Raw genomic sequence first — 26,925 nt, forward strand, 5'->3', positions numbered from 1 at the left:
CGCTGAGACGGCGGCGGACGCATGGTACGGAGGGTTATTATCAAGGCATATGAAAGCAAATATACTTACTCTTGACAAGAGTTGTATCAGGCACAAGGACACGATTTTCAACGACTTGGCATCTTTCTCTCTCTGTCTCGAAGAAGACGAAGTCCACTGTAACCACAGAAAAAAGCGCCACGTTCCACGGAACAAAAAATAAATAAGAAATTAACCTGTTCATAGTCTTTTTTTCTTCTTATCTGTCTTTTTTTTGATAATAGAAATAAGATATATTTGTTCATGTATTTTCTTTTTTATTTCACACTACACACGACTTTTTTCTGTTTTCCTCATTTTCTTTTAATTCATTTTTTTTATTTTCTCAATTTTTTAATTAATAATTCCATTACACTGCCTCGAGATTTGTTTTGTTTTTTTTTTGGTGTGGGTGTCTTCATCAGTTTTCTCAAAACTAAGAATTAATCTAAAATGTCCTTTGGTAAAGCCAAGAGTGTATTTTTTTTTTAATTCATTATTTTTATTTTATTTTTATTTTTTATTTTTTGCTGCGGCAGTCCAATATTTTATAAGCCTGGAACAAGCACCATTTTAGAGATTCTGAGACTAACTTTCAAGAGATTGTAATCACTCTCTCTCTCTCTCAGTCAATCTTCCTAACCTCCAAATAATTCATCTATTCTTTTACATTTTTTTTGTTTTGTTTTTGTTTTTGTTTTAGCTGCAATTTATCTTTTACAATCACAACTATCTTTCTAAAAAGTTCCATTTCACATCTTTTTTTTTGTTTTCCAGAGTTCAATTTGAGGTTAAATGTTTTTTTCTTTTACTTCATTTGCTTAGTCATTTTTTTTTCATTTGAAATATTACTTCATTCTATCTTTTTGTTTTTTTTTCTTTCTTTTTTTTTGGTTTTGTCTTTGGAAATGCTTCGATAAAGTCAAAAAGTAAAGTGAATTGTGAGTATTTTGTGATTTTTTTTTGTTGTTGTTGTTGTTTGTATCCATTTATCAGAAGCCTCAAAAATGCCATTGAAGTGCCATGTTTCACGCTTTGCCATCTCTTTCTTTTTTACTAAATTGAGTGTCGTTTGAATGATGTCCGTTGGGCACCCATGTTGTCAATTCTGCAATACTCATTTGGCAAGCTCCATTCACTGCCAATGCCCTTCGACCTCAAAACATGAGTATTTTGGGTTTGATGCTAGTCAACTGTCCTTGAAGCTGCAAAAAAATAAAGAAAAAAAAAAGAAATTCAATTGCAATTTCTCATCAGGCATTCAAATTGTTATCCTTTTATTTGGGGGCTCTTTTTGATATTTCATTCTGGATATCTATCATCGGTTGTATCAGCAACTGTCCTAACTGCATTTTGACAACTTTTCAGGAAACAATTGTTTTCTTTTTAACACTAAAAAAACCCAAAGTGGCATTTTACTCCAATTTTAAGTTTAGAACTTTACAGTAGGAATTCTATTCAATATTATGCTAAAGTGATAACACAAATGTTCGTTTCATATAACACAAATAGTTTTCGTTTAGTGGAAAAAATAGTTAGGGGAAGTGTGCCTAATTTCGGCCACTTTGAGTGTAATTCCGGCAATGCAAATAAATTAATTAAAATTATGAATGTACTCTTCGAATAGTCAATGAATTCATTTTGCTTTTAAATATTTATTCATTTTTTAGGATGTATTAACACAAAGATCGTTAAATTTTAGGTGTTCAGTGGCAGAGCTAACAAAAAGGGAAGTGTAGGGATGTGCTCCCGTGAGCTAGGACCCAATTCTCATCACTTTATTCAAAGCTAATTTTATCACTTTTTTAAAATTTCAAATTATTTTTATTGCTAGTTTGTTAGTTTTGATATTCCGGTGCAACTCAAATGTTGTTTAAAAAAAATCGCTAACAGTTATAATTTACAATATTCGTTTCTTTAATAAACTATTATTGTTTCTAAATAAAAATAATTAAAATCCACAAACTAATTAGTAAAAATTCGTGTAATTTTCTATTTTTATTAGGTACGTGTTTATAATTTAAACCTAGTTGAACAACTACCGTCAGTTTATATGCAAAGCCACCCGCATTCATGAAAATCAATATTGCTAATTTAATTGTCAACATAAGTCATTTTTTTATATCTAATTTTTAATATTGAAAAAACTTGATTGCAAGGATTATTTCAAATATGCCGTTTTTCGGTAACTAACAAAATGAACATAAATATCTAGATTTATTGATAAACAATAAAAAAAGTAGTCTGTGCTTAATTTTTTTTAACATACATAAATACTCATTTTTAAAGTTTTGTTATGTGTTATATTAAACAGAATTTTTTTAAAAAGTATTTGACGTTGATTCGAACAAGATATAGTATAATAAAAAATAAATTAGGAATTCCCTACCAATCAATGGTCAAAAGTTTTAGACTGAAAAACTCACGGTTTTAGACTTCATAGTTCTAAAAATATCTAAAATTCTACCAAGAGTATTAACAGTATTTTTTCAATCTTTTTGTTTAAATCATCTATAAAAAAAATTAATATTTTAAAGAATGTAGAAAAGGCATTTTCTATATGAACCATGATATATTTGGTCTCAAAAGATGCGAAAGCCCAGTTTATCATAAAATAAACTGTTATTATGTAAATATGTTATTTTTGAAGACAAAAAAGTTTGTAATAAAAAATATATTGCCGAATTAAATCTCAAAAATATAAGAACCATTTATAATTATTGCAGATTCTGATTTACACTACTTTAGTCGTTGTGTCAAAAATAATATTTCAGAATTTGAGTCATAAATATTATATAATATTAATTATTTATATTTTTTTTTAAAAATATTCTAATGTCTCCATATTTTTAATTTTTTTTTTAATTCTTAATTTTTTTCTGAAAGTTCTAGGATAAATTAATATCCTGGTAATTTAGTTTTAGTCATTCCAGATAGTTTTCAGTAGCAAAACCATCTCAAGGAATCGACTACTTATTACACTTATTACACTAAGAATACTTTTCAACTGAAAATCATAATTTTAAATTTCAAGTTTTGGAAGGCATTCAATTAAGTTTCCTCCATTGCAACAGAGGGCGTAGGTGAAACGATATTTGAATTTTTTAACGAGGATTTTAATGAGGAATTGACGATAAATTGCGACAAAAACTGGCATATTTTTAGTCTTTTAGGATAAGCTTTAATTGCGCTGTATGCTTATCAGCTTTTTTCTTATTTTATTTAAATGAAAAAAGCAAAGATCATTTAATTTTTTGAGACTTCCACTTCCGCAGTACTTCCACCTCAGTGTACACCACTTCTGATTTTAAAGTTGTTTAATTTTTTTTTGTTTAATTCTCAAATTGTTTAATTTTCAGTTGTTTAATTTAAAATTTGTTGTTTTTTTTTTGTTTAATTCAAAATTTGTTTAATTTTGAATGTTTTAAAATTTTAAAAGTACAAACACGCATTGTTCACAAAAAATTATTTTTTTTTTATTTTCTTCATTAAGCCCAAAACTTTCATATTACATTTGGACACACTTCTTTTCATATTTTTTGTTCCATCTGTTGGATGTATTTTTAACACGTATCGCTGGAAAAATTCCAGTGTGCAAGCAATCTCTCTGGGAAAGCATTCATTGAAAATGTGATACATTGCGAACATTATTTCAAACGCTTCCCAGATATTTGCTCCTTTCTGAATCTCCTGCCCTTTGTAGAATATCATGTGATCTCCTGTGTTTTCTGTAAATCGTAATAATGAAAATTCTATGTAAAAAATTTGCTTAAAACATACTTTTATCATAATTTACCTATAATATAAACCCCAGGATGTGACGTCATGAGATTTTGCGAATTGATCTGAAAAATACAAATAGCATACAAAAATTACTTATGCTTCAAAATACGAAATAACAATCTATACCTCTCGGTGTTGCAAAATTGTGTCAGCATCTTCCTTGAAATAGTGGCAAATCGCTTTTATCAATTTCTCCAGGTCTTTTTCTCCTTCGAATTCTTCCTTCAAGGCCCTCAGGGGTAGCATCACAAAAAATAGATTTACTGTGATAATTAAATTTTATATTTATTTAAAATTGCTTTAAAGCACTTAATCATAGTCTTACTGATTTTTTCTGAAGGAATATATAAATAAACGCAGTAAATGTTAATAAATTAATGTTGAAAATATGATTTTTCTGATGCGTATTTTTACACGTGCTGGCCATTAAATGGTTAACGAAATTATTTCTCTCCGATAACTAAGATAATTGAAATAATAAAATTAAAGAAATTGAAGATTCTCGGTACATAAGAGCACAATCTATATTGAAGTAGAGAGTTCTAAAATTCTCATAATAAATTAATCGAATTCGAGATGGATATAACTTATCCCAAGGTTTGAGAGGAATTATTGAACATCATGAAGAGCTCTTTTTCAGTGCGACTAAAAATATTTTAGAACTCTCTAGAAATTATCTTATTATTTTCCCCATGAAGAAAAAAAAGAACTTACCAGAATTTCATAAAGGTCCTACCAAAATTGAGTTGTCCGGAGGCCTCACAAAGTGTTGGCGAATTCTCCTTAATTAAATTCAACTGATTTGTTTTTTTTCTTCCGTGAATGTTCAGGATATTGCTGATAAAACAGAAAAAAATAAATCTTACGAATTGTTCTTAATATTTTCAATATTATTTTCAATCAATCTGTCCGGAAGTAAGAGAAAGTACATTTCACGCTTCAACAAGTTCACGGTGTAAAATTCACCCCAGGCGGACAGTCTTCCACATCTATGGCACAAATTGTCTTACATAGGTGCTATATAGAATCATCCTGCCAATTTTCACATGATATTAGGAAAAATGTGGAAATATGTTCACAAAAACCCTCCAAATGAGTCATCCGGGAGTCTAAGAAAGTGTATCAATTCATTAAATCGTTTTCTTCGTGAAATGTGACGCACTTGATCTATGTTTGGTGGACTCAATGAGGTCCTAATTATCTATTTTCGTCTCTAAATCATAGTTTTCTTACAAAATTTCCACAAATTTCCAAATTATGAATTTGACATAACCACACTTTCTCTGGCATTACACAAAATACATCCTGTCTCAATAAAATTTGCAAGAATCAATCAAATACTAACTTCTTGAACTACACCAAATTCTCATCTCTCGATTTACCACTTATTTTATTAGAAAAATTAAATTAGAATAGCATAAAACCACTAAACTTACCTCTTTGTGAACGCTTTCCGTTGGTCGCGCAGAATAAAAGTATATCACAGTCACCACAGTGAAGCTAGCAACATCACGCCACATTTCGCGACTATCATAGTAGTAAAAAGACACAAATTACCACCATAATGGTATCAAATTTTCAACAATTTTAAATTAAACAACTTTGTTGAAAAATCTTGACTATAATAGTGGTAATTTTTTATCACGTGACAATAAATTACCAAAATGTTGTGTATTTTTTAAACATTTTAAAATTAAACAATTAAAATGGTCAATTTAACTCTATAATGGTAGTAAAATTTTACACAATTTTTTACTGTGTAGACTATTCAGCACAGTAAAAAAAAATTAACACTATTATAGTGTGTAATCTTTCACACCACAATAATAGTGTTAAATTTGGAAAAATGTTTAATTTAAAATTGTTGAATTTCAAGTTGTTGAATTTGGAGTTGTTAAATTTAAAAATTGTTGAATTTTTGTGTGTAAACTTAAAAATTGTTGAATTTTCATTACGTTTCGTTTATTTTAGTTTTTTTTGCCTTTTTAGACATTTGTAATGTTTTTTCCTGTACTCGGAACCCTCCCTAATGCGAGATAATTACATCTGATGCTCGGATCTTCACGATATACTTATTATGCATATAAATATTTGATGTTCTATATGACTTTTGCTCAATGAAAAGCATCTCAACTGAAGTATATGTCTTAAATGAAAATTCAACAATTTTTACACAATTTTTGTTTAAAAATTCCACAACTTTGGTTGAAATACAAAAGGCTTCACACTATAATAGTGTGAAAAATTACGATGAAACTAATAGTGGTTATTTTTGATCATGTGACAAAAAATACCATAAAGTTGTGTATTTTTTTACACTATAATAATATGAAAAACTATAATCATATTATAATAGTGGTAATTTTTAGATTTTTTCAACAGTTTTAAATTACAAAACATTGTTGAATTTTTTTATGACTATAATAGTGAGAAATTTTACACGGATCGCAGTTAAATAATTAATTTATCCGATTTCACACTATTATAGTGTTAAAATTTTACACATTTTCAAATTAAACAACATTGTTGAAATTTTTTTTAACAATAATAGTGGTAATTTTCAATCGCGTGACAATAAATTACCAAATTATTGTGCATTTTATAAACATTTTTAAATTAAACAACTAAAATGGTAGATTTTCCACTATTATAGTAGTAAAATTTTACACATTTTTTTACTGTGAGGGTTAATTTTTAGAACTGACTGAGTGAAGTGTGAAGAAATCGCTTCCTGAAAATTTGTCTAAATGCCGATACGACAGAGGTAGATGCAACCGACGAAATGTATTTTACATTTCGAAGGAAAGCTATGTAAATTTTTCATTTTATGAAATTTTCCTTTTTGGTAAAAGAAAAGAGTATAGTCTTTTGTGTGAGATACACAGATTCATAACTTACCAATGGGCACCAGACGAATCTCCAATTTTCCACTAATGGCACACTCAAGTGACTTTGAGTGATCATCGAGGGGAGCAGGAGGTGCATCTGGTGGTGGTGGTGGTGTCGATGGTTGTTGCGGTACACAGGGAAAATCCTGTAGAATGATATTTGGAAGACTACCAAGTATCTGGGCTGTTGGATCATCAATTTTCTGATTTGTCGGCATCATCACTTGACTCTCTGGACTAGCATCACGAATACCAACATTGCGCATTACATCCAATTGGAAAACCTAGAGAGAATTTTTTTGAAAAAAAAAAGGCCGTTGGACGCCATTTTGGAAAAAGAAAAAAGTGTCTTCAGAATTGTTTTTTTTTTTGCGTACCGTTTTATCGAAGGCCGCCTGCTGGAGCAGTGGTGGTGCCAAATGACGTCTCAATGTGGTACCAAGGGCAGGTTCTGACCAACAATGAGGTAGATAATTCTGCAGATCTGTATACTTCTCGATGCCAGTTATATTGAGACGTGTACGACGACATTTGTGCCTCTGATGACGCCAATGCTGTGGACTATGCAATTCCTGACGCCATTCGTTGTCCGTTGTCTCCTCTGAATCATCAAATTGGGACTTCCACTGACTGGCTAGGGTTAGGGCACCAGCACCGCCACGGGTTATCTGTTGCAGTGCCGAAACATTTTCATCATCAATAACAGCAAATTGGGTAACTGAATGATCACGTTGGGTGGCCCTAGGAGTCTGAGCTGTTCGCAGTGGACCCTGCCTACGTCCACTTGCACTCTTGACAACTCCACGGGTTTGCTGGGCGGCCGGAAGTGATGTAACGGTCTCTGTGCAACTTCCTACAGAAGGCCACAGTTCAAGAAAATATTTATCATCTCCATCTAAATTCTTTTCGACATATATTTTTGCTCTTTTACCTAAATCATGAACACTCGTTGGTGGTGCCGTTAGCACACGAAGTCTCCCAATGTTGCCTTTATCAGTGTTCTTAGCCAATGGCGGTGTATTTTCGATGTTTTTAACCTCAACATCAGCCGAAGCCTTTTGTTGCTGCAATCCCATATTAAACAATCAAATTTAATTCCATTCAGTACACCAAAAAATTAAAGAAATCAGGAAAAAACGGATAAAAAAAAACATGCCACAAAGGGGCAGGGGGGCAGGGAATAGAAAGTAGGTTCTTTTTTTTTCTTGTCAAGGAACACTCGAAACTAACCCAAGAATGTGGGCGAGTTAGTGAGGGCCTGGTGAAGTCTAGGACGACAACAATTGAGAAGGTTGAGTCATCTTGATGGCTGCGCCTGAAATCACACTAATTACCACGCAATTGCTTAAACGGTAAGAGATATGGGCATTCAATCATCACTGATCCCGTCGCCAAGGGGTAGATATTAGTCGAAAAATCGTGTACACTACTTCCAGCACTTCCTAAATTTCTATGGAAAACATCACAGACTTCCACAATTCTGGAAGTGCCATAGGTGAAAGCTTTGTATCGCTGTTATTTTAATTTAAAATCTCTTTTCTACTTTATGGGTAGATTAATTTTTCATAGATGTAAGGTTGCTTATTTAAAAAAAAAAAAATATGCCGCTCTTAAATGTTATTGCTCAAAATGAGCAAGACCATCCTCATTTCTTTGCAAAAGAAGATTTTAAATCAATTAAAAAAAAAAAAGAAGTATAAAATAATTTGGTATGTTAACTTGTTCATTTTCCTCTTTTGATTTAACCCTCTAACGGGTATAAATCGCATTTACTGCGATAATATTACTTATTTGAAATTGAAATATCTACGGTGTCCTCAGTTATAGTCTTACTAGTCTTACTAACATTATTTTCTGAAGCTGAACTCATTTTGACCTTTCGTTTGCTTACAATCTTCAGTTATGTGTGACAGGGCAGAGAAAAAACAACAAAATGTCGTTCCCAACATTTTGCATTTTCAAGTGCAAAAAAGATTGTATTAAACTAATCTAACTGTATTAAGAATCTTATTTCCTAAAAATTATGCTCTTCTAGTTTGTATATTTCAATTGATAACTGTGAAAAAAACTAAGAGTATGAGTTTTAGAAGAAAAAAAGGAATACCGCCTGTGGGCAGTCTTATCGGTTCAAGGGTAAAATTTTCAAAAATTACCAATTTTTTTTATTTATTTGTTTTAGTTGTCCTGGTAAAATATATTATTATTTTGCAAAATATTAATCATGGAAAACAATTGAGATTACACGAAGACTGTCCAGAATGAGTAAAATGGTCGATTTCTGCGAATTAAGAGAAATTTATAAAGAAAAAGACTTCAACAGTGATGAATAATTCTCTAATTCGTCCTTAAATTCCCCAGATCGTGAAATAAAACCCGAAAATGAGCAATGTATTTCAAAGTACCTTCAAATTATACAAGAAGATGACGTTTTCATACTTAGCCTGCGACCTATTACTTTAAAATCAGTCTCATTGAAACACATTGAACCTCATTAACGTGTAATTATAAAAATTATAGGGTGGAATCTACACTTGTGGATGATACACACTTATGGACAGCTCGTAGAAATCTCTATTTTTTTACATAAAATACATGTTGGAAAATTACAATATTAGCATTATTTGATTGCTTAATTTTAACTACAACTTGAAAACTAATGTCCATTAATATTTAACCGCAATTCTAATTGTTTTAAGAAAAATATTTTGCTGATGCGATAATTGATTAAAAATACATGAAATTGCTAAGATATTTGCTAACGTACTCGCATATTTTAATGCCAAAATTCTATATATTTTATCGAAAATATTTAATGTTATGCTTCTGATACACTTTTATTAGGTACTGATTTTCCTCTTATTATTTGATTTTGTAGATATTTTGGTCTAAAATATTAAATTAAGGGATATCCATAAGCGTAAATTTATTTGAGAAGATTACACACTTGTGGATGCGATATTTCACTAGTGGCGCCCTCACGAAATTTTATTCATGGAGCATTGTCAATCGTAGTGAGAAGTTTTTTGCATGGGATTAAAAAAGAGATTTCTGGCAAAAAAATATCGAGGAAAATTTAAGGTAAGTGTTTAATATCAAGTGGAAAAGTGTTGTGTATAATCCTATTTATAGATTGTCTTAAAATTGTAGATTTTAAATTAAATCTTTGTATATTTTTCAACCTAACCTAACTTTTTTGTTTTCCTGCTGTTTTCAAGAACAATGACACGTCCTAAAAGCGCAAGGAAAGCAAGGAAACGGCAAATATATTCCTGTGAGAGGGTAGCGGAGGCCTTAAAGGCTATTGAAAACGGAATGAACTTAACGAAGGCTTCTCAAATATATCACATCCCCCGTACAACGCTACAGAATAAAGTCTCCGGAAAGTCTCCGAAGGAAACTTCTGGCCATGGAGGATACCACAGTGCCTTGGGAAAGAAAACGGAGGAAGAAATTGTTAAATGGATTCTGCATTCTGTTAAGCGATTGAGCGATTCCTTGACCAAGACCCTTCAATGGCCAGAGCCCCCAAAGAAGAAAAAGAAAACTGAAGAAAATATACCGAGTGCGCTAACATCAAAGAAGTGGGTGGAGCATTATCAGAAAAAGTCAGATGAAAAAAAAATTGAGGAAGATAAAATAAACAGAAAACGGCGAAATGAGGAAAAGAAGATCAAGAAAAAAGGACACTATAAAAAACAACAAGAGAAAAAAAGAAAGCAGACGCAAAAGAAAATTACCTGTCCAAAAAAAATTAAAACTACCAAAAAAATGAATAAAAGTTGATGAACTTGCTTCAAATTATACTATTTTCATTATCTTCCCTTTCACTAAATTTTTTAATATCAATTAATTGGATTTCTAACATTTTTTAACTTGTGTCCATAAGTGTGTACATGAATATCAATAAGTGTGTAAAAGTGTCCACAAGTGTAGAATTTGATATGACCAGAAGATCCAAATTATTTGGGGGGCTTAGGGGAATATTTTAATAAATTCTTTAGAGGTTATCGAAAGGAGTTATATTAAAGAACTTATACTAAAAATTTCATTTTATTTATTCAAAAACAAAACGAATTACAAACCGTTGTACCCTTAATCTGTCCATATGTGTAGACTCGACCCTAAACGTTTTTTTTTTCTAAAAATTATCATTTTTTAGATAATGATTCATCATACACGTTTAAAATTCATTTATTTTACTATTTCTTCACTATTTTTCAATAAAAATAATTCAGTCTTTTTATGCCTTAAACGGATATAACCGCCTGGAGGCGGTCTTTACCTTTTCTCACCTGGCGCCCAAACGGAAAGAGATAATGAAGATTGGATGGCATTTTTGAGTTCAGTGGACCATTTAATTACCCTAGACAAAATTATTTAATCTACTTTTTTTTGAATATTAAAGAAAACACCGTTAGAGGGTTAAACATTTAAAGTCTCGAGATCTCGCGTTCACTAATCGGGGGAAGATTAGTGAAAATAAAGAATCATATGCATAAATACAAAGAGAAGTTTTAAATTCACTAGATTTGTTAAAAAATACTTCAAATTTTTGCAAGCTATAGGTATATTTTGTCTGAAGGACTCTTAAATACTTAACACAAAAATTATAGTAGAACATTTCAATATCTCTTTAGAATATTACTCCCTCCGTTCCGGATTAAGTCGTACGTGTGGGGAAAAATCAAGGATTAAGGAATGCTTTTAGGGAATGTTTTTGTTATTTGTAAATATCTTATGTATAAACTATCCTCCATGTTCAAAGATAATATTGGGGTTCTGCCTCGACTATAATTTAAAGAACCAAAGCATTATAATAGCTCCGGTAGATAGTTAGTTGTTAAAACTTGATCTGCGATTAACGTTATGAAATAGCATTTCGTCAGTTAAATCAGCATTTGTCGTAACTTCCTTTTGACAACTTTTCAGGAGACGAAATTTTCAGTTCAATATTATTTTTCTTAAAAATGAGCTCCGAATGCGATACTTTTGAGTCAAAATAATAAAAGTGGCACTAATAAACTGTAAGTTAACTTGAGAAAATCTTTATAAAATTATTTAAAAGCTGAGATATTCAGATATATGTTAGAAGAAACACAGTAATATTTTATCGTAACTTCCATCATTTATAAAGCCGTAACTTCCAATGTATGGAAATCCTGAAAGTTACAACAATTTTCTAAAATGCATTATATCAATTTGAATTATTCTAGTGATAATAAGTGCCATTATTTGACTAAATTAGTCAATAGTACTGTTATCCCTGTCCCTAAAAGCTTTAATTTCATAAGTTTTATTGAATAAATTTTGTGCGCCACGTCGCTTGTTTTGTTTTGAATTAATGACAGATGGGTAGGGATTTTTTCTCACTTTTTTCTCGCAAATATTGAATTAAAATGATTTCATGTCACACTATTCGTATTGTTTTTGATATTTGGAAGAGTTTGTAAACGTTTTATTGAGAAATATTGCAATTTTGCTGCAAATTACAAGCCACGCAAGTAAGCAAAAGAAGTTACGGCAAATGCTGATAACTGAAAATTTTGTATGGAAATTTGTCGTAACTTCCCCAAAAATGGAAGTTACGACAAATTCTGATAAATTTTTATTAATTAAAAGCACTTACGATAATTTTTGTTTAAAATAATTTTTATTGGGCTTATAAAAGTTTCTTTTTCACAAGTGCGTTTAATAAACAAAATTACGTTGATTCCAAATATGTATATATCTCAAAATCGCAAAAATGAAGTTACGATAAATGCTGATTTAACTGACGAATTGTTACTCATTTTACAATAATATTGTTTGGAATAGGTTTGAAAAATGTTCCGAACTATTTTTAGTTTTTTTTAGTAACTTTTGCAGGAAGAAATGAATCAACATAAAATATTGTGGAGATGTAGATCTAAGGTTTCTGCATCCAATGATACCATCTTTTATACTACTGGAAGTAGACTTACAATAGTCTTCTTCGGAACCGACGATATGAAATTTAAATTTTTGAAAAGCATTTAATTAAATTTTGTCCACTGCAACAGAGAGCGTTTGATGAACGATATTTCTTCTTTTTTTTTTTAGGAGAATTTTGATGAGTAATTGACGATAATTGTGACCAAAAAACGACATAAATTTAGTCCTCCATGACAATCTTTAATTGTACTAAATACTTTTTAGTATATTTCCTACTGTAAATTATTTAAATGAAAAGCACAAAAATCATTTCATTTTTGTAACTTCCACTTCAGTGTACACAACTTCCCAGCTAATATTTCCCTCTTTCCCGTCGCCCAACACCCCAACGCCCACTTAAAAACCCGGGGAGATCTGACGACCGATTGGCTTAACCAAAAAATAAATAAATAAAAATCATGGTAGCATGGTGAAATATTTCGAAGAGTACTCACCTCAGTTGTAAGACTTGAGCGTTTTGTTGGACTAGAGAGACTACCAGTGACAGCCGGACGGACTCCAGGTGGATGATGGAGTTCTGGTCGATTGCGAACAGCAATAGTCGGTGGCTGTTGACGCTGTTGTTGTTGCTGTTGCTGCTGTTGCTGCTGCTGATGTTGTGGTACGGGTATCATTGATGCTGTACCACCCAATGGTTGTGTCATAGTTGATGTATTGCAATTTTTATCGAGTTGTACGACACCCTTCTGATGACTAACTGGTTCAGTTGTTGGTATTTGGGGTGTTCGTGGTGGTGCCCCAACAATTTCCATATTGCTAACATTTGATGCAGCAACAGTCATTTGGGTGACATTGCAATGGACATGTTCATTTCTAAGTTGACTCGGTAGTTGACTCTGAAGGGAATTAGCAGTTATCACAGTCCCTCCCTGGCCACCATCTGTCTTCTCCCAATCATATGGATCGGACTCCTTAACACCACGACGTTTCATACAGCGCTCAAAGAGACCAGCTAGCATCTGATAATCCGGCTTATCGGCATACATTAGACTCTGAATGTGCTCAAGGAATTGCTTTAGATCTGACGGTAGATGCTTCAGTAGCAATCTATGATCATATTTTTCCTTCATCAAACCAACTTGTTCCTTATCCTTGATCTTTCGCCATGGCAATTGACCATTTACAAATTCAACCAACATGTAAAACAATGACCAAAGATCATCATGGCGACCCATTTCGCGATTTCGGTGTGCATTGATACTTGCGTAGCTGTCAAAGAGACCAAAAGAAGACTATCGAATTAAAGGGGAATACGTGATAACTTATTGAAAAATAAAATATCCATTTTGACAAATATTGCCCCAGTCTCCCCTACAAGGACAGTGGACAGTCACTAGAAAATGATATCAGAGTTACTAAGGAAGGAATGCCATGTTGGACAACAGGAAAAGTTCATTTTTTGGGCCTACAGAATAAAATACAAACTTACCGAACTGTTCCTCGGAATCCAGCTGCAGCCCTAGGACATCTAACTTCACCCGTTCCCGTTGTATATTGCCTAGCCAATCCAAAATCCAGCATATACACACGACGACAGTTGTAGGGTAGACGACCAACGGAAAAATTGCTAGGCTTAATGTCACGATGCAGAAATCCCACCGAATGAATGGACTCGATGGCCCTGAGAATCTGCAGACCTAGCCGAAGTGTTGTGCTCAAACTAAATGCTCCACGTGGCTGTGCTCTTCTCAATTCAGCCAAATTCTTACCTGTTGGACACAGTTTTTTTTTTCGTTGTTACTTTGGGAGGGAAAAAATTTGGTGATACAGTAGACTCTCACTCAATCGGCTCTTTTTCAATCGGACGTCAAATTTTGTTGACAATTTTCACGCTTAATTATGAAGATAATTCGCTCAAATTCGCTGTAGTTCTTCCTATTTTATCGTGATTCTTTATAATTGAGCACTTTTTGTGGAATTTACAAAGGCTTTGACGCCCAATTCTATCGCTAAACCGGATGACATTTCGCCCCATATTCCCGATTGAGAGAGAGTCTACTGTAGAAGCATGGAAAATTACCTTGGAGCTGCATCACAACATAGTTGAAACGATCATTGCGACCACAGCCAATAAAACGACATACATGTTCCTTTCCCTGCAATTTCTTAAGCACAGCCACTTCCATCTTAAGTACTTGCTTCGGTTGCCTGGCCGATTCAACTTTTAGTGCCACCTGTTCACGTGTTATGAGATCCTGACCCTCATAGATTTCCCCAAAGCCACCACCACCGATTTTTCTCACCACCTTCCACCGCTCCTTCACCACATGCCCAGGCTGCAGAAGGTCTTCCGACGTCATTCGATGGCTTTTTTCGGGATCTCTGTTCAGAAATATTCCAGGAGAAAAAATATCAAGATAATGACATACTACACTGGTAAAAATGAATGGATTGGTCGCACTCAATTTAGAATTAAATGAAAATTAAAATTTATATAGTCAGTTACATAATGTATATTCATTTGACATGAAATAAACATATCTATCTATCTATCACCAGGGATCATTTCAAAAGAATCATGACCTAAAAGGTTCATTTTCATCAAATCAGTTGAATTGAATTGATTCTTTTTTAATGAATCACTTCAGTGATCCAAGTAAAGGATCACATTGAATGATACATTGAAAAGTTCCTCGAATCGATCATTTCAGAAAGATCGATGTTCAAGAATATTTTTCTGCCAAATAATAAAAGGAAAACAGCGAAAATGAGTGTTTTTAGGTTTAATAGGAGTACATAGTAAGGTAGAATGCGACATTTTTGAGATAACTATTTTCAATTTTCAGGATATTACGCCAAGAAATATCGAAAATATGGGATACATTCAAATGGATCAAATTTGATCATTTCAATCGGATCACTATTGCGATTGTTTTCCATGAATTGTCTTACTAAATAAAACCATTAAAACAGTTAAAAATGTGTTTACTGTATTTGCTCATAGAAGAGGAACGTGTCTAAACTAATAAATTGATAGCTTTAAAATTTTAACCGTGGTATTTCAGCGATTGAAAATTTGATACGATATGTGAAAAGTGATACATTTGAATGGATCACATGGATAATCACGCCATTTTTAGTGACGTCAGTTACTAAAAGTGACGATTTTTTTTGAAAAATTAAAAAATAAATTTAATTCTAGGTTAAAAAAGTTCAACATTTTAACACGTGTGTTAAATGTATCTTATTCAAAGGCAGACCACTTTCCCCTACTGTTTCAATTATTTCTACTCGAACCCTACAGAGAGGACAGTAGCATTTACCTCTTCAATTATTTAAAAAGCTGCTAAAGGAGTTAGAAAAGCGTACTAGTGTTGCTTAATATTTGATCTTACTAGATAGAACTCATTGCTAATTTTACTAAAGATTTTTTAATATCCATTTTTTATCTGTAAAATAATTTTAAATGTTTTTCTTTAAAATTTGACGTTGAAAAAAATTGATAGAAGGAATGAATCGAAGTTATTGTATAAGGACGAAATGATGTTCAATTACGTTTTCTGTATATCATATTCTAAAAGAACAAGAAATCCTTAGATCGGTTTTTCTGAAAGCGCTTAAAACACGCACAGCTCAATCATAAAACGGTTCAGATTGAGCTTGAAAATACGCACAGCTCAATAATAAAACGGTTAAGAATGTGCTTAAAAGCACGCACAGCCTAAACATAAAAGGCTTAAAATTACGCTTAAAAACACGCACAGCACACACGTAAAACGGTTTAGATTACGCTTAAAATCACGCTCAGCTCAATGATGCAACTGTTAATGCGCTTGAATTCACGCACAGCTTAATCACAATACGGTTAATGCGCTTAAAAGCACGCTCAGCTCAATCATAAAACGGTTAATGCGCTTAAAATCACGCTTGCGCGTTTTTAAGCGCATTAACCGTTTTATCATTGAGCTATGCGTGATTTTAAGCGCAATCTCAACTGTTTTACTATTAAGCTGTGCGTGATTTTAAGCACAATCTGAACCGTTTTATTTTTAGGTTGTTCGTGTTTTTAAGCGCAATCTAAACCCTTTTGTGATTGGTCTGTGCGTGTTATTTTACACACAACTAAGGTTGTTCATGCTGAGGCAGTTGGAATTTGATATATAATATTAACCTTTTTCTTTATGCTCAAGGTGTGCGCGTTTTCTAAAATCGATCTGTGAAAATATAAGCTGGTTCTGTGTCTAAAACTAACCGGAAAAGTTTATATAATTAATCCTGCAAGTTAAATTAAGTCTTCAGTTTCTAAAATCAATCCAGAAGGTTTCTTGATTTGATTCTGTAAAATTTTTATTAACAATCGTATAATTTCTAAAATCAATCCCAAATGTACTGGAACACAGACAGCACTTATAGATGGCTTTGTAGGGCAAGATTTGGATCATAAAAATGTCATAAAATGTAAGATATCATTTGTCACATTTTACAAATGAAGTAAAAAATTTAAAAAAAGCATATTTTTAAATTTCAAATTCTTTCTGAAAAATAAGATTGGTTGTTATTAAATGTTTAATTCAATTATATTTCAAAATTAACAGATATTGTTTAATTTCTTTTTAAATCGTATTCAATCCGTCGACTGGTTTTAACTTTATCTATTATTGGTTCAAAATAAAAGGATACTAAATTTATTTTAAATAAATCCAAAATGCCATACTGCGTGTTCGATTTATCACAGCTGTAATTTTGTATATTTTTCAAAAATATTGCTTTAGGCAATGAAATAGTGCATTTTTAAAGAATACTACCATTAAGCAACTCAAAAATTCTTTTTGAGAAATACAATACTTGAAATGATTACTGGAGACAGATCCTAATGAAAAATAAATTTCCAATACTTAAAGGTTTTTATGTCAAAGTGCTACAAAACACTCTTATTTGGGTTAAAAAATTAATTAAATAAATGCATATTTTTTGTGCATATTTTACGATTTTTCGTGCATTTTTATGTCGCATATTTCGAAGATTTTTTTTGCATATTTTGGCCAGCTCTAGTGATGAATCAGAAGGTACAAGTACTTTAGTTATTGGTATATGCTCGTTAAATAAATGAACAATCAAAGAATGGTAGTAATTAAGGCGTTCAGAGGCATTAGAAATGGTCATATCAGCAAGCATTAAAGAATAATACATCCCAAATTAGTTTTGTGAAGAGATCACACAGAAATGAACATTAAATCATTGTCCGAGATGTGCGAAACACTCCTCTGACAGAATCAATCACTCGTAAGATTCTGATAGAATCTCAAATGATATTCCTTCAAGAATCACTGCAATCAAGTGGAATTACTAGAATCAAATGGAATCACCAAATCATTCTTACTCAATATTCCGCGATAGATAATGATAAGCCAAAGTACATTACAGATTTCTATGGATTTTCTTTGTAATTCTCCAAAGAAGATTAATAAATGGACATTTTTTTTCATATTTTCGACTAAAACAACAATTGTAGAATATGTCTTATTCGAAAGGAAACACGATAACTCCCGTGGTGGATACAAGGTAAAAGCCCAAGTCAGCAAATCGTAGGTTGTCTCAGCAACTGTGCTAACTGAATATTACTGAATTTTCTCCATTAAATTATGTTATATAAAAAGTTTGGAATTTTCTCTATACCGTCGTTGCGGGTGACTTTGCACTCTGCTGTTCGTGAGAGTTTGAATAATTCTAGCACTTATTGATGGTCTTCGCCGATCCGGTCTACCATGTCAAAGTATATAGGGCTATATTATGTACCAAGTAAGGTACAATGATCTCCAAAAGGATTCTTGTAGTTTCAGTAATAGTCAATGAAATCCTAGTATAGGTATTTTGTCAAAAAACGCCTTTGTGAAAAAGTTATCTGAAAGTGCAATTCCAAAATGGATTTCAGAGTAGTAAATTGCCCAAATCCAATCTAAATTTATCTGGCTAGAATAATCCACGTCGATTTTGTTCACTATTTTTATTAAAATACTATTTTTCACTATAATCTTCCTAAGAACGCATGATTTATATTATAAAATTGCATATAATGGTCTTTCTTAAGCTTTATTATAGAAGTATTTGGCTAAAAATTATCTAATTTTTTGATAATTTAAGATAAAATGACCGATATCTACAAGATGGTGTGGTCGCCATCTTGATTTGACGTTTCTGTCCGCCATTTTGAATAACTGTCAAAACAAAAATCTCATCCGATTGAGCTGAAATTTTAGTATGTTCTAGCTGATGTCAAAACCTTTTCAGAACATATATAACATCCGACCTAGGTCAAGCGATTGCCTAGATACAGGAGCTCCAAGTTCAAAATTTTGACATTTTCATGAATACAGAACTACGGAGAGCTTCTTTTATCGAAATCATCACAAAAAAGACAGTAGGGGAAAGTGACCATGCTTGATAACGTCCAACCTTGATAATAACTAATTTTTTCCTATGTTAATCAATAATTGTGACTCATGGCAATATATTTTAATAGCTAGTCCTAAGCCTCACATTTCCTGAAAAAATTAGGAGCGTAGCCCTTTTTTCCCAGTTTTGGGAAGCAAAAATCAAAAATAGACCCAAATCTGTAATTTCGATGGATGATATTTCATACGATTTTTCATAGTTAATATTATTTATCAAAAGAAATTCCAATTACAGGTCATTGAGGGTTGACCATGGTTAATATTTTTCGAAAAATCTTTTTCCTAAGAAAGCCTTGTTGTGTAGGTGGTGGAAAATTAATATATCCTGCCTGTGTCCATGCTTTAAAATAAGAAAGAGCCATGCTTGATATTTCACTATCATTATGTCAGATTCTTTCGTCCTCACACCTATTGCAATCATGCGATTTCATCGAATACTAGAATCTAGAAAGAAAAAAACTTAAAGTCAATAAACCAAAAATAATCTGACTCAGTTATGCCGCAGTTGAGTATTTATGGAACAAATTTGCATTATTTTCACATAAGAATATTTTTTCAAGATTGCAAAAACCGATTACACAATGAAAGAATCACATCTCCCATAAGCTCCTACAGCTTATAACTGATTTTTGTGTATCTTTAACATAACCTCACTTTCATATTTTTTTTTTTTTTTTTTTTAAAGAAGTAAGTTCATGAAGATTGTGAAACATTTTGTGATTCAGTTCAAAGTAAGGTGAGTTAATTATTTTATTCATTTTAGCGATATATACAATATAAAATATATTCTATTTATTTACGCAGAAGATCCAGAAGATGGTGAAAATCAAAGTTAGAAGTGAGAAACGCAACAGTTTGGATGAGACAGTCAATGCAGACTTAATCTTCAGGAAATTTCCCAAAACAGAACGAGAACTAGGGACAGGACACTTCTGCAGCCTTTGGAATCCTGATCTTCCGGAAAGTCAGCAGTGGACTTTGAGTTCAATGGTTTCCGGAAGTGGTATCTTATTCAATGAAAACCGCTTGAGATGCTCAACTGCCCCTGAGGATTTCTCAAAATCTATACTGATGGTCCTGTTCATCCGATAAAGCTTTAATCCTGAGCCAAATCCCTAATTCTGCTACTGTGTAGATTGGATATCTTCAAGGAGTTGTGCGTGCCTCCAAAGAAATTTTTAGAGGATATCAGGCTTCACAAGGCAACGGTGGAACTTAGGTGGTCTTCCTCTCCACGTTTCTATACTCACTTATTAACTTAAAAATTCATAAAACATTGGAAAATAGAATTGTTTAGTAATATTATTCATCAGATGTTTTATTTTCGTTTATGTCAATTGACATAACCTTCAACTTTCGTGTCCATATTTTAGAAGAATGGTTTCATTTTTGTTGTGAAAATACGTCCTAGAAAAATTGCTTAAAAGCGATTCTTTATTATCTTATCCCTTGTGCAAACAAATTAATCAGGTAGATTAGAGTTCTGTCTAAATATTAATGTAGCATTTTTTGTGTCCGGTGTAATATTTACAGCGGAAAATGGGCTTATATTGGTAGGGAAAATCTCTATACAGGTAGGCATCTGGTCCAACCTTTATAAAAATCGCCACTGTATTTTCATTTTCCTTCTGAGGAAATTAGAAGGATTTCCAGGAATTACTTCAAGTGGGATTATGAACCTTATAAGTAAAACATTTTTTTGTCATAGTGGAAAAAACGCTGCGATTTATGTGGTAGTCAGAAAAAAATCCAAAACTCGGACATCATTTTACAGTATCAAGCATGGTCACTTTCCCCTACTAATAAATTTATTATGAGAAAGATGTTTAAGGATTATCAGAACCATTTTAAATAGATTTGATAATAATCGCCTTATCAACTTATTTTCATTAGTTATGATAAACTTTTCTAAGAGTGTAGGTCTCCAAGAGACAAATGTACATTTAAATGTATGAAAATAAAATGATTTGATGAAAATGAAATGATTAAAATGAATGGTAACTAAAGCCGACTATGTTAAAATTCTTAAAAAAAAAAAATAAAATAAAATAAAACATTTAAGCTAAGACACTCACCTTTTGAGGTGACTAGAGTTAACGAATTATTTATCTACAGCATCTCTCCTCCTCTGTCTATTTTTCTGTTTTTTTTTTTGGTAGGGAAAATCTAACCCTTTTCAATAGACACTTTCTGCAATTTACAGTCTTTTTTCCAATCGGAGATCAATGTTGTCATTGCTAATGTCACATTTAACCACAAAACAAAATTTTCTTTGTTTTTTTTTTTTTAAATTTACTTAATAACTTAAATCACAATTTTTCTTTTGTTTTTTTTTTAATCTTCTTGCAAAATCAATTCACTATTCACAAACACATCACATATATTCTTTTTTAATTTAATTTGTGTTTTTTTTTTATTTAATTTAATTTAATTTATCTAAGATTTACGTAGTTTAATGCAATCTTCTTTGGTAGCTTTTGTTTTTTTTTTTGTTTCTTGTTCTTTTTTTGCATTTGATGCGCGCCTTCTGTTGATCTCCTTCTGATTCTGCAATAAGACAGGTCTTTTGTTTGAAAAAAAAACACTAAAGAAAAAACAGTTGTAGGCGCCATATTGTTCTAAGTAAAAAAAAAAGAGAAGCCCCTGGTTCAGCTAGATGAATAAAAACAAATACAGTAGACTCTCTCTCAATCGGGAATATGGGGCAAAATGTTATCCGGTTTAGCGATAGAATTTAGCGTCAAAGCCTTTGTAAATTCCAGAAAAAGCGCTCAATTATAAAGAATCACGATAAAATAGGAAGAACTACAGCGAATTTGATCGAATTAGCTTCATAATTTAACGTGAAAATTGTCAACAAAATTTGACGCCCGATTGAAAAAGAACCGATTGAGCGAGAGTCTACTGTAAGAAAGTAATAAGGTGGCCCAGATCGGTCTGGTGATGACGTAGATACTTTTTGGAGGTTATGTCAAAAATAATCTGTTCGTGACTCGCGCCAAAATCTCATGCGAATAACTTTTCTATAAAATGATAGAAATATATCAAAATTATTTGTTTAATTGTGAATAATTATGACTATTTTTATCAATTAAAATAATACTTGATGTATCTGTTTTGCTCAGACTTTTTTGTCACAAAATTCTATTGGACAAAAATTATTTCCGCGAAACCCGGCAGACCATACACCGCATGAGCAAATCACAAATGTGTCAGAACATTCAGTACTCATATGTTCTATAATATGTTGTAACTTTCAGGATTTCCATACATTGGAAGTTACGGCTTTATAAACGATGTAAGTTACGATAAAATATTATTGTGTTTCTTCTAACATATATCGACGGTTCCATTCCATACTATTCTATCTCAGAAAGACAACATTTCAGGAGAGCCATTTGAAGTTGGCGATTTCCTATGCTGCCCGTGTAAATTAAAAAAAAAAAATGGAATATCTCGTTACCCGGGGGTAAATTCTCTAATTTTCGTGAGCCGGTCACTTGTGACAGACTCACGAAAAAATTCGGCCATTGAGTTCTCACTTTCTCATTATGGATGATTCTCTATGGTCAAATGAGAATAATGTGATAATTTTTTCTCTCGACATTTTGACAGAAGTTGCCTCTGGGGATAGCAACATTTTAGAACTGATTTTAGTACTAAATGGTTCAAAATTAGTAACGAGCCCGTGGACAAAAATATGTTTCTTCTGAATTGTTTTTGTTTATTACGGTGACATTAGTGAACCGTCAATTAAATATTAAGTGTTTTCAAGTGAAACCATGGATTTTATTGCTATCAGAATAGTCAGAAGACGTTGGCAAAGACAGCTAACAAATAATTTGTCTGTTTTGCGAAGGGAATTGAGAAATGAAAGTATTCCCATGGAAGTTCTTTCAGATAGGGAATTTTTTAACCTCTTCCGGATGACTAAAGCAATTTGTCGAACTTTTTTGGACCTTTTAATGCCGCACTTGGATGCCCGGACCAGAGTCACTGAACTTACCGAAAGAGCAGAGAATATTTTGTGCTCTACGATTTTTCGCCGTTGGTACAGTACTCACAGATAGAGGCATTTTTTAGTATTATTAAAGTTTCTTTTGGATTTTAGGCTGTTATCAACGCCCGATCGGTCAGGATGTTGCAGTATGTCTTTCACAGACATCTGTGTCTCGTTGCGTAAAAGAAGTGGGTGAAGCTATATGCAATCACTTGTCTCATCGTTTTATTCGTTTTCCTACTACTAGAGAAGATATAAACTTTACCAAGAGAATTTTTTACGAGAAATATTCTTTTCCGGGAGTCCTTGGTTGCATAGATTGCACTCACGTGTGTATTAAAAAAAAAACCCCGTTGAAGTGGAGCACGTATATTATGCTGTCCGGAAAGCGAGTCACACGAAAAATGTGCAAATAATTTGCAATGCGGACCTCCTGATTTTTGGTGTAAACGCGCGATACGGAGGATCTACGCATGATAGTTTTATTTACAACAATTCTGCTATAAGCTCTCATCTTAAAAGACAATTTTTGAGTGGTGATAGATCGAGCTGGCTTTTGGCAGACAGCGGCTATGGACAGCAACCATGGATAATGACTCCTGTGTCAACTCCAAGCAATCCACAGGAAGAGAGATATAATGTTGTCCATAAAAGAGCCCGTGCAACTGTCGAAAGGTGTATTGGAGTCCTTAAAAGCCGATTTAGGTGCTTGTCTAAGCAAAGGGTATTGCTTTATTCTCCTCAAAAGGCGGGTATGATCATCACAGCATGTTGCACCTTACATAACATAATGACAAGAGAAAACTATCCCTTGCCCGAGGAATCAGAAATATTGGATGAAGTTTCCAATGAACGTGACGATGCAGAACATGCTCTTCTTCAAGACGAAGAAATTGATGCCACAGGAAGTTTTCTCCAACAAGGAAGATATATAAGACAGCAACTTATCCGGAACAATTTTTGAAAGAATGTAGTTTGTTTTATAACGATTTAATCAAATAAATTCATCTATTTCTTCAAAAATGAAATTCACATTGTTAGTTTTGTACTTCAGTAAGTCTTTGTGTTTTCCATTAGTAAATTATAACTCCAATTATCATTAGTTTAAATCTAATTACGTAACATTTTAATGCTTTTACTTCAAACTATACGATATCACAAAAGAGTGAAGTTATGACTTCTTAATCCCTTCAATTCTACTTCCTTCAATTCAATTTCTTACTTCCTTAGCATCATAGTCTTAATATCCTTTTAGGCAGAGATTATTCGAGATTTACATCACATTCGAAATCAGAATCAGGAGTTCTATAGTACTGCATTTCTAGCTTCTTCTTCAATATCTTCATTTCAATTTCGTGCTTTTCAATTTGACGTTGTTCCTTTTTCTTCTTCCTCTCATTGTCTTCTTTTATTATATTAAGCTTTTCCTCCTTAAGCTTCAACAACTTCTTGAATGATTCTGTATCATCGTAGACCTCATTTTTACGTTTACGATCTTTCTGCGTGTGTTGAGTTGCTGGTACAATTACCTCATTGGAAGTGTCAGCAATAATACCTTCTTCACAAGGAACCGGAAGTGGATTCTCATGATCTTTATTGACTCCTTGACGGGGGATTATCAGTGCTGAATCTGCGTTAGATCCTGAGGCTAAACCAATATCCTCACTGACTCCATCACCATTCACAGCATCAATGGTTATAATAGTCAAAATTTTTTGGTCGATATCATCAAATTCTAACAGAATATCTCCATTTCTACCAGACTCAGCCATTACGGCTTTTAAAGCAGTGTATTTCTTCCTCACTCGCGTCCTCAAGTCATCCCAGTACTTCTTCCATCCGAAGCCGGTCTTGTTTGAGCCCCCAAGTGAATTCAGTTTCATTGCCAAGTTGCCCCACATCTTTTTTAACTCAACCTTCCCATCTTGTGTGCTGAATTGATTCTTGGCCAAAGCCAAATCCTTCTCCAGATGGAAAACAAGTTCCTTTTTTTGGTTGTCGCTTCCACGTGTTCCCAAAATCCTTCTTTTATCCTTCAATTGGGCCATTTTCCACGAAACTGTCTACAAGTCACTGAGCGAATGATGGATGACAAGTCTCACGAAAAAAAAGTGACACTTGTCACAAAATAAAGCGTAGGGAATCACAATAGTGAGAACTTTCGGCATTTTGTCATTTTTTAGTACTTCTCACTTTCTCACTAAGTTAGAGAATTTACCCCCCCGGACATCGGATGACCACCAAATTTTCAGCCGTTATAGATCTCGGTCCCAGGAACAACATATCTTTCGGAGTAATATAAAGCTAAGTCGACTTAGAATAGTATGGAATGGAGCCGTCGATATATCAATATTTGAGCTTTTAAATCATTTTACAAAGATTCTCTCAAATTAATTTACAGGTTATTAGTGGCACTTTTATTATTTTGACTCAAAAGTATCGCATTCGGGGCTCATTTTTAAGAAAAATAATGCTGAACTGAAAATATAGTCTTCTGAAAAGTTGTTAAAAGGAAGTTTCGGCAAATGCTGATTTAACTCTTTATGAATAAAATTAATTAATCCTTGCAAAATTATTTGATCACTATTTTTCTATTACAAATGTTTGACAAATCTGAGTTGTCAACACTGTTTCAGTCGGGTAAAAGTATCTACGTCACTGCCAGTTCGATTTGGCCCACCTTTTGCTTGAAACATCTTGATGGTTCAGTCAAAAAAAACCCAAAAAAAAAATACAGAATCGCTTTGTCATAGGACAAAAGTCCCAAGGAGGACACTTTTTCTCCTTAAAAAAAAAAATATATATATATATAAAACACAGCAGGAAAACTTTTAAAAATATTGAATTTTATTAAAATATATAAAATAGGATATTAGCAAATAAAAAACAACAAATTCCAAAAAAAATTAGAGCAATAATTAAATTTTAAAATTAATAAAAAAAAAGTTAAGTAACAAGGTGAGTTGGTTGAGAACTTGGATGATTGGGGATACCTGAAGGGTGTTTGTGTCCTGGATAAATGACTTCCGGACGATTTTTTCTCTTTCTCTTTCTTTCCTACAGGACACACCTGCGAATATTTCTTCTGTTTCTTTTTTCTCTTTTTTTTTTTTGGATGATGCTAAGTCTTCTTGTGAGATTCTACGGCATTTTGCCTAAGAGAACACACAAACAAACAAAAAAAAAACAGAAGAAAATACCGTGAAAATGGTGAAAAATCTAAATTTTTTTTCGGCATGAAACGCCCCCGCATTGTCACACTGAAGCAAAAAGAAAAAGAAGAAAAAAGTCGCACACTTACCTTTTTAGCTGAGACGAAGTGGATAATTTTCACCTGGGATTTTTTGACAGCAAAAGGGGGCACCACCTGCGACGTCTTTTTTTTCTCCTTCTTCTTCTTCCAATAAGGGCACTCTTTCTCTCTCTCTACCAAGCGTTTTGCTGTCCTCTTTTCTATTTTATCACAAATAAAAAAAACTGTTCCAACGTCCGCTCTGTGGCCCCCACCTACAAATATTTTTCAACTATCACTTCTTCCGGCTTACTTTTCTATCTTGTGCTTTTCTTTTGTTTTGTGTCACAGGGAAAATAAGGTTTTCTTTTTTCTTGTCGAAGGGAAAATATACCTTGGCGGTGCCACTCAACTTGTCCCTTGCACACTGCAATCAATCAATAACCACTGGAGCACTTCGGTCAGATTGAAGTTGTCAAAAATGTGACAGTTCCAACGCATGCGCAAAAATACAGTAGAGGTCTCTCAAATCTGAATCTCTCAAATTCGAACGCCGTTTGGATTCAAAATGTCAATTGTGAGGTTATGTTAGAAAGTTCGTATTCTTGGTGAATGAAAATCACATTTAATGTGCTTCTTTCT

The 26,925-nt window shown here is 32.7% G+C and overlaps 2 protein-coding genes across 10 annotated transcripts; one reads left to right on the forward strand and one right to left on the reverse strand.

Moving 5' to 3' along the window:
* Positions 1-404: 404 nt before the first annotated feature.
* On the reverse strand, positions 405-26,769 carry LOC129808693 (tau-tubulin kinase homolog Asator). Of its 9 annotated transcripts, XM_055858468.1 has the most exons (12): positions 26,678-26,769; positions 26,353-26,558; positions 26,045-26,206; positions 21,127-21,598; positions 14,680-14,981; positions 14,089-14,368; positions 13,094-13,868; positions 7,920-8,015; positions 7,621-7,753; positions 7,067-7,542; positions 6,700-6,973; positions 405-1,223 (listed from the first exon to the last, which is right to left on the reverse strand). In XM_055858468.1, exons 5-12 carry the CDS (start codon positions 14,957-14,959, stop codon positions 1,204-1,206), a joined length of 2,334 nt encoding a protein of 777 aa, XP_055714443.1. In that variant the 5' UTR covers positions 14,960-14,981; positions 21,127-21,598; positions 26,045-26,206; positions 26,353-26,558; positions 26,678-26,769; the 3' UTR covers positions 405-1,203. The 9 variants fall into 9 exon arrangements, with proteins under 9 accessions (XP_055714443.1, XP_055714441.1, XP_055714440.1 ...); XM_055858466.1 differs by lacking the exon at positions 26,045-26,206; XM_055858465.1 differs by having other exon boundaries at positions 26,353-26,769.
* LOC129808657 (putative nuclease HARBI1) lies at positions 19,868-25,530 on the forward strand. The gene is made up of 3 exons (XM_055858429.1): positions 19,868-20,054; positions 23,163-23,384; positions 23,441-25,530. The coding sequence occupies exons 1-3, from the start codon at positions 19,868-19,870 to the stop codon at positions 24,013-24,015; spliced, it is 984 nt and encodes a 327-aa protein (XP_055714404.1). The 3' UTR covers positions 24,016-25,530.
* Positions 26,770-26,925: the final 156 nt, after the last annotated feature.

This window comes from Phlebotomus papatasi, chromosome 5 (genome assembly GCF_024763615.1).
Source record: "Phlebotomus papatasi isolate M1 chromosome 5, Ppap_2.1, whole genome shotgun sequence".
Taxonomy (NCBI): Eukaryota; Metazoa; Arthropoda; class Insecta; order Diptera; family Psychodidae; genus Phlebotomus; species Phlebotomus papatasi.

Bases quoted from the DNA above. Each gene is read 5' to 3' on its own strand.
- LOC129808657 (XM_055858429.1), top strand. From the start codon at position 19,868: ATGGTGAAAATCAAAGTTAGAAGTGAGAAACGCAACAGTTTGGATGAG. The intron at 20,055-23,162 runs GTATCTTATTCA...TTTGGATTTTAG, and splicing joins TTCAATGGTTTCCGGAAGTG to GCTGTTATCAACGCCCGATC. The intron at 23,385-23,440 runs GTATTAAAAAAA...CTGTCCGGAAAG, and splicing joins CATAGATTGCACTCACGTGT to CGAGTCACACGAAAAATGTG.
- LOC129808693 (XM_055858466.1), bottom strand. From the start codon at position 14,959: ATGACGTCGGAAGACCTTCTGCAGCCTGGGCATGTGGTGAAGGAGCGG. The intron at 7,543-7,620 runs GTAAAAGAGCAA...GGCCTTCTGTAG, and splicing joins AACGAGTGTTCATGATTTAG to GAAGTTGCACAGAGACCGTT. The intron at 1,224-6,699 runs GTAAGTTATGAA...ATTTTTTTGCAG, and splicing joins GATTCGTCTGGTGCCCATTG to CTTCAAGGACAGTTGACTAG.